The sequence below is a fragment of the Falco rusticolus genome, chromosome 9, assembly GCF_015220075.1.
Source record: "Falco rusticolus isolate bFalRus1 chromosome 9, bFalRus1.pri, whole genome shotgun sequence".
Lineage (NCBI taxonomy): Eukaryota > Metazoa > Chordata > Aves > Falconiformes > Falconidae > Falco > Falco rusticolus.
Genome location: NC_051195.1, coordinates 39,794,501 through 39,806,682, shown reverse-complemented (window position 1 = coordinate 39,806,682; position 12,182 = coordinate 39,794,501). Strand labels below are relative to the sequence as shown.

Sequence of the window (12,182 nt, the reverse complement as noted above, 5' to 3'; positions counted from 1 at the left end):
AGCTTTTCTGCCCTATTAGCGCCAAGTGAGCTTCTGAACAGCATTTTCCTGAACGCAGGATTTTTACAAGACGGCAACTGGAAAAAGAAATCTGTCATGACATATTGCAAGTAAAGATCAGTTTACAAATTATTTCTGAAACCTCAGACACAACGGTCCACATAACAGCCAATCAGATCAAAATGTATCTCTCCGTGCTAAGAAAACGACAGCAGAGAAAAAACTGGGCTCAGAAACTTTGTGCATTTCCAGAGTCTGTATTACACAGCCAGACCAGATGGTCTAAAAGCTTGTGATTTTAAAAGTTGTCAAACACGTCAGGAATTTAAAGCCAGTGTCTGGAGCATGTCAGTTGGCACACAGTACTTTTCCCAGAAGAGGAGCAGCTGCCTTTATTTCAAGGGTAACTTAAGCCACTGACTGGGGAGGAAAAAAAAACCAAACCCAAAAATAAACAAAAGAGCAGTTTCTTCCCTCACAGGCTCAGGTTCACACCGGCTTGCTCTCTGAACTGCTAACAGCTGGCTTCCTGAATTCCCTTCCTAACTGGCTGCTTCTCTTAACTTTCCCCAGCTGACCTTCGAGTTACCATTGTCCAATTCACCTTCTGCAAGGGTGGGTACAAACACCACCCCTATTCAACTGGCTTCTCAGTGAGACCACGAGACAGCTGCGTAACCAAAATGCCAAACAGATACAAAGCAGGAAAAGTCTTTGTATTGTCACGCGCTGTATGTTCAGTCACCCTCTCATATTGTACAACATTCTTTTCGCAGACCAGCGTCACAACAGCTTTCAGTCTACTGCTCCAGCTCCTTCAAACAGACCTTCTGTTCCTCAGAGGCCTCGCTGAAGGCCTTTGACCAAGAGGATGCCTTGATGAGGTTTTGTGCCTTCCTTTCCGAACAAGGGTTAAGCCTTGCCCCCACTCTCAGAAGCAAAGTCTTACAACGGTCAGTGTGATCTACCCTCACAGCCTGGAAGCAGTATGGGCACCTGTTGGATCCTCCGTTCAGCCATGTCCAGTTTCTGATCCAAGTCATCCAGACGCAAATTCTTAGCTGAGATTTTGGAAGACAGGCAGTGAATCTTCTCTGACAGCTCTAAATTCTTCTGATTAATTACCTCATTACTTTTGCTGAAACAAACCAAAATTAAAGCAGCATCACTGTATGTACTATGGGTCTGGGCAAGTACATGTCATAAATTTACAGTCCAGCTAGTCGTTAACAGAATCACAGAAACATCACATCCAGTCACTTTTTTTAAGCTGAATATCCAGCCTCCCAAGTCACCACCTGTGGTGCATGCCCCTTGTGATGTTTTGTGGCTCTACCGGGAAGAGCAGTGTTACTCTGCAGTAACAAGCAGCAAATGGACTTACCTTTGTTTGTACAGCTCCTGTTTCAGGTCTTCTCGCTCCTTCATTAACTCTTCGTTACGCTGCAGAAAAAAAGAAATGACCGATTCAGCTGCAGACTTCAGCAAAATATTTCACCTTTAGCACATCAGCTGAAGTGGAAAGCATCAGAACTTTGGCAAAACCCTTCAGGACAGGTTGCTTAGAACCTCCTGAATTTGCCAGGAATAAATCTGCTCAGCCTTTTCAAACGCGATGCTACTAACTGAACGTGAGGTCATTTCTGCAGACTTCTGGATGAATATCAATACTGAAGTGTCTGCCTGATGGAGACCCTCCTGAGACAAGGTCTCGGTGGCGCTTCTGTTGCGTGTGGAGCTGGCAAGACTAATGAAGTGAGGTGCCGGATCTGAAGACAGCAACTGGACCATATGATTAGTGGTCACAGAAACCTGAATGAACTTTGCCTTGACCATGGAGAACACAGGGCTTTACAAGGTTAATTAACAATTCAGAATGTTAATTTCTGCCTCTTCTCCGAGCAGGGACTACAGACTTTGCATTAGTGTACTGACAAGCAAATAGCCAAAGGCAGAGCTGCTGGTGAAGCATAAGCAGAGGTGACTCTTACCTTCTCTGCCTGTTTCTGCTGCAGAGAGACGGAGGCCAAAGTACGTTCCAGCTCCACTACCCTCTGGTGAGATGAACGTAAACGAGCAGCAAGGCTCTCGGCTTCTCCTGAACAAGTCAGAACAGAGTGAGTTGAGGCTGGACCACAAAGAGCTTTTTGGAACTGCTAAACAGCACTTTCTACTTTGTCAACAAGCTCTTAAGGCAGCACAGAGCTTTGCAAGTCAGCAGACCTGGTTCCGCCCCTGGCTCTACAGGTGGCTCACTAGCAGCTCTGGGCAGTAAAGCTCTCTGTAACTACCATCCTCACTTTGAGGGAGATGACGAAACTTCCTCTGCAGAATAGGCAATATGTTGGTTGGGATCTTTCTTTCTAATAGAAGAAGTCGCTCAAACTTGGTTCAGAATGAAGGGCTCGGGTAAAACCTACCTTTACGCGATAGCTGTGTGGGAGGGAGGGTGGCGAAAAGGGAACTAAGTTTTAAAAGGATCAGAAGAAAGTCAGAAAGGAACAGCCTGGGGTAGTCACCGGGGCTGAACAGGGCTGACAAGGCTTTAGCGATGCACAAAAGAACCTCAACTGCCATGGGATCAACATGCTCCCACTTGGGGGCAGCTCTGGCGACAGAGGCAGCGATGGTGCCAAGTATTGCCCACCGAGGAGTCGGCCACTGCTGTGAGCTGGCTGCCAGCAACTGTCATGCCTCTGGCTTGAAATTCACACTTTGACCAACAGCTTGAGCTGGAGTGCCCACAGTCAATTACCTGATTTCTTCCCTGCAGCTTCTCGAGTATGTGCAAGGGCCGCCTGCAACTCAGACTTCTCAGAAGTTAGAATTCCAATAGTCTGGACACGAACCTTTGGGAAAGGAAAATCGGCTCAGCACGAAACTTCTTTGCTTGTAATTGCAACATCACTGTTGCCACAAAAGGCTAACTCAGTAAAGGGAAAGAGCTCGTGCAGTTAAGCACAGTCGGGCTGACTCCCAGTTTTCCTGAAGGAACGCGCTCGCGGCTTCCCGAGTAAAGACTATGAATGGTCAGTAATCCAGAGAACAGCAGAAGGCAGGTGGTGTTACTGTAATGGAGGCTCTTCCTTACCCGTAGCTGTTTCCTCAGTGCAGCTTGCTCTTCAGAAAACGTATTTTCCAACTCCTTTTCCTGTATAAAGAAATGATGCCTATTTAGCACAAAAATGTAGATAGGTAACCCTTGTTTTGTGTCAAACTAAAAAAGCAGTGATACATTGGTAGGACTTGCAGCATCGAAACGACAGCAGCCTTTTAAAGACATACTTCAGCCCTGCGTTATTTGAACGCCTTCACTATTTATCCATCCTAGATTGGCAGTAACAGCATAGCACAATCGCTGCTAGCATAAAAACGGTAGTGCTTGGAAGCAAGCTGCTGGCAAGGACTTGTATTCTCCTGCCTCCACCACACTCCTCTAATACTTGAGTATTTAAACGTTCGCTTGTGTCAAAATAAGAACGCTACCTGCCAGGCAGGCCTAACTCATGAAGTCAAATCATTCAACCCTACGCTACAAATGAAACTGAATCTAACATAAGACAAGACCACACGTGCCTGGGCCACAGCCCACTATACTCTCTGCGCCGCCAAGGAAGAGATACTGTTTTTCTGCCTGTCCAAAAAGAGGACACACTTTACCTTCTCCAGCTGATCCACTGCCTCCTGGCTCTGCTCTTTCTGTGGAAGAAAAGTGATGCACCAGAGAAAATACTCTCATACATCTGAAACACATTTTCACTTCAGCAAAGTAGGATACATGCCCAATTCACGCAAACAGAATTTCCACTTTCTGTAGTCCTTTCTGTAGAGGACTAGGAAGTTCATCTTAGCTATTAAAAATACAAGATCTGGAGCTGCCTTCACTAATGTACTTCATATGCCAGGCATCTTTTTCATCGCTCAGTAGATTGCCACAGTTGTTCTCCAACACCGCTGCTGAAACCCCTCCATGTCTACATCTGAGCATCTACCACCTTCAGTTAAACTCGCACCCCCACATCTCTGCAACTGATGGCAGTAATCCTGGTGTATTGGGATGATCGCCAGAAATGCTGGGGGGTTTTAAAAAACACCACCAATAAATTAAAAAAAAAAAACAACCAACCAATAACCCCAAAGAAAAACGTAGTCTTTTCCTTGACCTGAGACCTCAGACCTTTCTTCCACTGAAGAGCTGGCCTTAAGTCACGCAGAGCCGCACTTGTGTTGGCAGACTTCTGCAGGAGGTGGTATGGGAGGGCTGAAGCCAGATACAAAGAGAAGGGGTAATTCTGTCCTAGCCCATTTCCATCTTAGCGGTGAAGTATTTGGAGATTTGTTGTCCGCAGGTAATGCACCTTTAGATTTGAGGTGAAGGAGACAAAGGTGGCAGCTGCCTACCCAGGCCGCCACACAACTGTGCTGCTGTGTTTGCTATTTGCTTGTTGTCTCCCTGACAGCTTCTTCACAGATGCCTCGTAACTAACTACATAAGCAGGGCTTTTTTGCCTTCCCAAAGAACGAGCATTGTCCAAGCTCTTTCTTTACTACTACTGCTACTACTTCAATGCATTTTGAAAGGTGACTACAGATGGAAGAGCGATGAGCGAGAGGTTTTGGTTCTAGCAATGCCCATGCACAACATAACCAGCAAAAGCAAAGGCAAGACCACAAATGCAGCAAAGGCCCTACACAGTTGCAGGCCAGCGTAAAAGCAGGCACACAAGGAGAATCTTGGGTGGGCAATGCACTATGCCAAGTTCCTCTGCAGCCCAGCTAAAACACAAAAAGAAACAGAATGGAACAAAAATAACCCAAAGCCCAAAGGAAAACAACAAGGGGGGGTCACGGGGTACACTGGGAAATGCTGAACTTTGCAAAAAGTGTACTTTTACAGAGGAACACAATGGGGAAAAGCATTTCACACAAGAAAGGCTCTTGTCAGACTGAAACAAGTCCACTTGGCTGCATTTCTTGCAGTGTTAAAGCTGAAGGCTGAAAAGCTGCAGCGGGAATCCATGCAGGCCACAGGACAAAGCAGTTCACTCATCGCGCCAAGAGAAGCTGAGGATATGATCAGAAACCAGCCCCAGACCCTCTCAGGCCTACTGCTCCCACTCTGCCGATATCGTTAGACCAGCAGCACCACCTGCAGAAACAGGTTTTCACACTGCTGCCAGCACCAGAGTTGTGTGTTTCAAGGATTCGGACAGGCGCAGAAATAGCTGTTTTATCAGGATGCTTATCATCCAGGGAAAGCCTGATGAGATCAGCAGAGCACACTTAAATGGAAACAACAAAACTCCGTTTCTTGTTCCTCAGTTGAGCCAATACATTCACCAGCGGCCTTAGACTTTGAGCCCCTTAACAGGTTTTCCGTGCAGCTCATTTTGTTCCCTACAGAGTGCCGTGTAAGCAGCCTTCCTTGTGGCACTAGGAGGGAACCCATAACTTTGCAGACACCCAAAGAGCTTGGAGGAGCAGCGAGGACCATGTCAGACTGGTTGGTTGGGTTGTTTCTTACCAGTTCCTCTATCTGTGTAACGAACTGCTTGTTCGTTAAGATTGCTGGAATCCAGGGCTACTGCCAGCTCCCGGTAACGTGTCTGATGGGCACATGCAGACAGGAGAAAAAGGAAGGAGCAGAAGAGGAGGAGGGGAGGAAAAAAAGCAGGAATTAAAGAGGACAGAAAAATAAATCCTATCGAACTGTGATAATCAGATTCTCCAAACAAAACAAAAATCTACCGTTTCAACAAAAGCAGCTGAGACATCAACACATTTTATCCATTCTGCCAAGGCTTCATTTTGACCCAACAGTGACTCACAAATAAGAACGGCAGCTGCACGGAAGCCAGATTATCCCCAGTCCCCAAACTGGAAACACCTCCGATACCTGCCCCCCAGTGTTGATCACAACTACCCGATGATAGCACAAGACAACACTAGACAGCAGTGAACGAGAACTGTGCATTCAATTAGGTCTCGCTAACACTGCCGAAAGCAGAGTCCCAGTAAGTTATCAACAGTAGCAAATAAGAAAGGGGGCGGGGGGGGACGGGGACACTGAGAACAACCTCCTTCCGTTTCCTTAATATTTGTGGAAGAAACAGCACTTTCTCCATTCACATATGATGTAGACTACAAGCAAAGCAGTCAAGTCAGCCAGTTTTATCCCCCACGGAAACAAGTCACTACTAAGGAAGAACTGACTATCACAATAATGCTCCTTATAGCGCCTTTCACTCCAAAGTACCACACAGAGAAAACATCCTTTTCTGGGTAAGGAGAGATGCAGACTCCCTCTGCGACAAGCTAATGTCAATGATGCAGGTTGATTTCCCATTCTTTCCCACTAAAGCAAGAATACATCTTTCCATGCATACATGCTGTCCATTCATCCCACTCAGCTTTTCTTCCCACTGCTGAAAGTTTACGTTCTAAACCAGGATTTTTTGCTTCTCAATGCTTAAATATCATATTGTTCAGTAGGATGACTGCAGACACCGCTGAGATCCAGGAGTGTTTTCTTGAGCTGACTGCTTAAAGCTCCACATCAAATATCAAGAGAATTAACAGGACAAAAGGAATACAAAGGCAAATCAGAGTGAACTCCATTCCATCTTACAGGTTTCACTGCATCTAACTGGTACCCCTGGTGATTACTATAGTTACGTTTATTGATAAGAGACGCACGGATATGTAGTAAATACGAGTTACTTTATGACAACTGAACTGAAGCAATGGTAGGAAAATAAGCTACCAAAATGATGCAAGTGAAACGAAAATCAGAGCTTTGCCACAGCAACAGCGGAAGACAACTCTGGGCTACCAAATTTGACTTCCCTGAGCTTCTATCCCAATTTGATCAAGCCTTACATTTAAATAAACTGCCCGAAAAGAATTGTTTTTAAAAGGCTGGGGTTTTATGTTTGTGCCTGAACACGTTTCTATTGCTTATCGGCATAGTTCCTGCCCTTTCCTCTTCAGAAGCCTGGCAACGTGAAGACGCTAAAGCCTGTAAACGCTTGACTCAAAGGATCCGACTTCCTGCCTAAACCTATTTAAACCCAGCACTGGAACTTGCCAGACTGTACATCCCCTGCGCAAGTTTCATCGCCTGTTGTAAAACGGGTTGGCAGGAGTAACTAGACAGCTTCCTCAGGGCAGCTGCTTGCCTGGAGATCAGCAGAGTCATGCCCTTCAGAAGCAAGGCCCTAGGGAATACAGCAACGACACGCACAGCGGGAGAAATACAGACTAAGAAAACACTGCCTCTCCCTACTGCACTTGCCCTCAGCAGCTCAGTTAGTTTATCGCCTCACCCCACACTCCTCCTTTTCCTCAAAGCTCAGCTGTCTCGCGGAAGAGGTTTTGACAAGGTTCACTTTTTCACACGTTCAGTTCAACACAAACCAGAAGGGCGCAAGCACTTTACGAGCAATGGCAACGCATAGTATCAACTAGCTCCATGATAATAAAAACAGCAACAAAACTCAAGCAACTGACAGGGGCTATGTCAGGACAAGGCTCCACCCAGGAAATCGAGGCCAGCGTAAACAGAACCTGAAGCATGCAGTAGGGAGAGCGAGTCACTGCGAGGGACACGAGCACTGCCTCACCTTCCTCCTGTCCAATGAGGGTATGGCTACCCCATTGGAGCGCTTCAGGTCCGACACCGGCACCTTCAGAATGTTCTGAATCTGAAGGAGGTGAAAGAAAAGGGGGAACGGCTCAGAAAAGGACAGAGAGAAAGTGTCAATCGAAGGCAGCCAAAGAAACCGGCATCCTCCGGCTGGCCAGGAGCACGCAGCTCAAAGCAGCAGCTCTGGGCACACCCAGGGCTGCGTGACAGCACCGCATGATCAGACACGGCTTTGGCTTTGGCTTTGGCCGCGCCTCGGCCTCCAGGTGGGGAAAGAAGGCCCCGTTATTGGCAGAATGCCAAAATGGAAGCCCGAACCGCTCCAGGACACTTTCCCCTCCCCAGGACTTTCACATACACCGCCCACGCCGCGGCCGGGGAACTAAGTAAAATGAGACCAAAACCCCCCAAAAAAGAGTGTGGGGGAGGCCAGGGGGAGGGAAAACCGCCAAACCGAACCCGGCGGACCCACGGCACCGCCGGCCCGGCCCGCCCCGACCCCCGCCGCCCCTCACCTTCTCCTTGCCCGCCGCCAGCCAGCTCTGCCCGCTGCCGTCCGCCACGGCCGCCCCGTGCCTGGGCCGCCTTGGCTTCGCCCACCGCCGGCGGCAGCAGCCAGGGCTCGGCCAGCCTGCGCTGCTGCCCTGGAGGCCCGGCCCATCGCCGTGCCGCGACGTGCCCGGCCCACCGCCGGGCCCCGCCTCATGGCCGGGCTCCACCGGCTCCGGCACGGCGCCGGGCTGTGGCTCGTGGCCGGGCTCCACCGGCCGGGGCTCGCGGCCGGGCTCCATCGCCTCGAGGTTGCCGGGCCCGGTGGCTCTGCTTTTACTGCAGGGACTGGAGGAGCAGGTGCCACCTTGCAGTGCCTGCTCCCCGTGTTGGAGCCCGCACCGCCCGCTGCTCGGGTGACAGCCCGCACCGCCCGCTGCTCGGGTGACAGCCCGCACCGCCCGCTGCTCGGGTGACACCTGGCTGCCCGGCGTGCCCCACCCAGAGCTCACCTGCAGCTTCCCGGAGACGTTTGTTCCCCGGCGCTGACGGCACAGTGGGCCCTGTCGCTGGGAGACTCCACTTCCCAGCGTGCCCCGCGGCGCGCCCGCGCCTGCCGCTCCCGGCCGGCCCCGCGCGCACCCGGCCGGCCCGGCGGGAGGCGGCAGCCCTGGCCGAGCGGGTCCCGCCGAGCGCGGGTCGCAGCGCGCCCGCCCCGCCGCGGCCCGGGCCCGGCCGGTAGGAGCCGGGTCCCCGTGTTACAGATTTGCTAACGGTTACAATTAACTAACCTTATTTGATTTTATAAAATCATTTTCATAGAACTGTAGAGGAATAAGAAATATATTTTAGTGGAACTAGCAGCTGCACCACACAAGCTGCTGTGGAATCCTCTGTACAGCCCTGTACCACGGCCAAGGACTGAGAGCAACCGAATGAAACAACTCGTAGCTACCTGCCAAGAAACCGTGAACTTTAATAATAGTGATATAAAGAAATGGCATGGAATGGGGACAATCAGTTACGGGTAAATGTATTTTAATATATTTTAATAAATACGCAAAGAATGTAGGTCTAGTAATCAGGTCGTGGAACCATAGTTTGAACGAAATAATTAATGACAGAGCTAGCGAAAGAAGGAGTCCGTTTCTCTAACTTTCTCTGACAAGGGGCCTGTTTATAAGTTATCTAGAGGGAGCGAGTAAAAGAAACAAGCAGAAGGACCAGATGGTCGACAAGGACATCCATTAGCTCGGACCGACAAGAACACTGCAGACTTGCAAGACCATCACATACCAGGCAAAAGGTGAAAAGTACCCCATGAGGAAGACCTACGGCCTTCCTCCCAGAGACCACTGCCCACGTCCCGCAGACCCCTGCCCACAGTTCTTGGAAGGATTTGCGCAGGCGCGAAGGACTGAGAAGCTGATTAACATACGAAGCGAGAGTCTGTTAATGATTTTGGGGAAACAGTATGTTCATGCATGAATACTTACGGCATATGCATGACTCAGTCCTAGATGAGCTGTATGATGTCGAAGCTCGGTGTGCGTTGGTCGGGAGAGGACTCACTCACGCACCCGGCCGTCCATAAAGAAGTGTCCGCTTATCTCCCTCACATCGGGGTCGGCAAGTTTTTCATTCCGAGATTTCGGTACCAGCCGCTCCCCGCCCCCGCCGCGGGCCGTGCCTGCGCTGAGGCGGCGCGGCCCGGCCCCTGACGCGGCGCCGCTCTGCTCTGCCAGGGCCTCCGGTGGCGGCCGGCGGAGCGGCGCGGCCGGCTGCAGGTCCGCGGTGAGGCCCTGCGCGGGCTGGGGGGAGCGGGCCCTGCTCCAGGGCTGCCCCGGCCGCCGTCTGTGGCACGGCACGGCACGGCACGGCACGGCACGGCACGGCACGGCCGGGGGTGTGTTTTCTTGGGGCGGAGCTGCCGGCCTCGCCCCCCGGCGCTGCCTCGTCCTGGCAGCGCCTCTGAACACCGAAATTGTGGGGGTTACGGTCTTATTGTCACCTGACGCTGTAAATCTACAAAACGCCGTAGAATATGATGGGGGGCGGGGCAACGTTACAGAAACCCATCAGTCTTTTACCTGAGCTTCCCCCCTTCCTGCCCAGGAGACACGTTTTCCCTTTTTATCTCTGTGGGTTATTTGTTGCAAAGGAGTGTTATTTTCTAAGGTCACGTGTAGTACACAGAATGGAAACGGCAGAGCAACAAAGGCTGTTCCCAAAGCTTTTTTGCTTTACCACCACGCCTTTTTTTTTCACTAGCTACAGATTAGAGATACAGATACAAACTGAATTCACCACAGCCTATTCCTGTTTCTACTTGATTCTGAGAATTCAGGTGGGTTGGGGTTTTTTTGTAAGTCGATGCGGCAAAAAAAACCCCACTCAAAATGAGGGTCTGCTCATTTGTAGCTTTCGTGTTGATGACTTGCAGCAACTGTACTTGCTGCCTTCGGATTCTGCTTTGGGTAGTGCCAGGCTTGAGCGTCTCAAATCTCCTTGCTGTGCTGGGTCAGTAGGGGCAACACTCGCCGTGTGGCATTTTTAACCTTTTCTGCTTTTATTGCTACAGAGGCTACAGCCTGGAGGAATTGGAGCAGCACATTTCTCTGCTCGCTCCATGAGTACAATGATATTAAAGATGCTGGGCAGATGCTGCTGGGCAAACTGGGTAAGGAAGGGGAAAACTGTTGATGAACAACTCAGTCAATGTTTTCATGTAGACAGAGAGAGAGAAGGTACTACGCCACGAAGGCAGAGCTTGTTTTAAAGATTCTTGAATTCTAGGGCTTTCATTGCCCAGCCACTTGTGCAGGCACAAACACTTCTGTCGTTATTTTCGCAGGATGTGTTTAGAACCGAACATGCGAAAGAATTGTCATCTACTGCTATTTTAGTCTGTGTTATGTACTGCCAAACTTTGTTCAGTCTTACCAATTTTTGTCAGTTTTGCTCTTCATATACTTTAAAAGAGTGTTGAGACAAGCAGAGAGCGCAGCTGCAAAACCTTAGGTTGGTTCCTTAGCTATGGGAGGTTCTGTGAGAGAGTTAGGGGCTACTGGGAGGAAAACACAACTTTTCTGACTGGTCTGATACTTCTGTAATGAAAATAGCCGTCTTTCTTTTCCAGCTGTTATCCGAGGGGTTACTACAAAGCAGCTCTGCCCTGAATACATACGACCTGGAGCTTAGCGACTAGTATTGAACCTGAAGATTGCCCCGTCCTGCAAAGCTGACACTTACTGGGCCGTGACGGTTTGGTGTGGTATTGGTTCAGAACGGACAGAAGGTGGCCTCAGAAGCTGTGTGTGGAATTGCAACAGCGCGTGCATGAACAGCCTTATTTCCGAGCAGCTTTACAACGTGAAAGCTGTTGAATCTGTCAGCTGTGTCCTGCTTGTGGGAAAGGGATGTAGGACTTTGGATGATTTTGTCTCCTGTCTGATGGGACAGTATATTTTTTTTTTCGTTTGTTGGAAAGGCCGTAATTCAGGTTGATGTGAAGACTCTTCCCGTGGAGACCTTGCTTCTCTCCAGCATCCAGGGGCTGTTTGGTTACTGAATAATAGAGGAAGCGAGGGCATGCAAACGTGCAATGTAATAGCTGCTTTGAAAGAAAAGAAAAAACCCTCGGAAGCAGCAAGGGAAGAAGGCTGAATTTGTGGTGGCTTGGGGGTTGGTTTTGTTTTATGATCACATCTGGGTGAGTCTGGGTATTCTGCATTTTTGTACTTAACTGCTCGGGTAGCTAGAGGTTCTGTATCATTTCTGTGGTGAATGGCAAAAGGTGAAGTTGTATTGAACTGTCCTGTCTGAATAAAGCAGCTGTCACATTTCTCAGGAATTCACTTATTGAAGAGCCTATAAAACAGCGCGTGAACCTGGGAGCAAATTCTTAACCTCTATTCTGAGACAACTGGAACATCTATTACTCAAATGTTTTCTGAGGACTCTCAATGGTGACGGTGTGGCAGCGCTACCCAGTAATGGGTAGGTGCCGAATTACCTTTACTGCTACAGAGGCTACAGCCTGGAGGAA

The 12,182-nt window shown here is 49.5% G+C and overlaps 1 protein-coding gene and 1 long non-coding RNA gene across 2 annotated transcripts in view; one reads left to right on the top strand and one right to left on the bottom strand.

Annotated features, from left to right (window-relative positions):
• LOC119153454 (golgin subfamily A member 2-like) overlaps positions 1–12,182 on the bottom strand; it is a 54,215-nt gene that overhangs the window by 32,939 nt on the left and 9,094 nt on the right. The window contains exons 3-7 of the mRNA XM_037400014.1: positions 7,623–7,703; positions 3,654–3,699; positions 1,992–2,047; positions 1,385–1,443; positions 997–1,138 (exon numbers count right to left, since the gene is read on the bottom strand). Coding sequence (XP_037255911.1) covers positions 997–1,138; positions 1,385–1,443; positions 1,992–2,047; positions 3,654–3,699; positions 7,623–7,703 — 384 coding nt within the window. The remainder of the gene's footprint in view (positions 1–996; positions 1,139–1,384; positions 1,444–1,991; positions 2,048–3,653; positions 3,700–7,622; positions 7,704–12,182) is intronic.
• Positions 10,551–11,983, top strand: LOC119153461. Its single transcript, XR_005106144.1, has 2 exons — positions 10,551–10,814; positions 11,274–11,983. It is a non-coding gene; the product is annotated as an uncharacterized LOC119153461 (long non-coding RNA).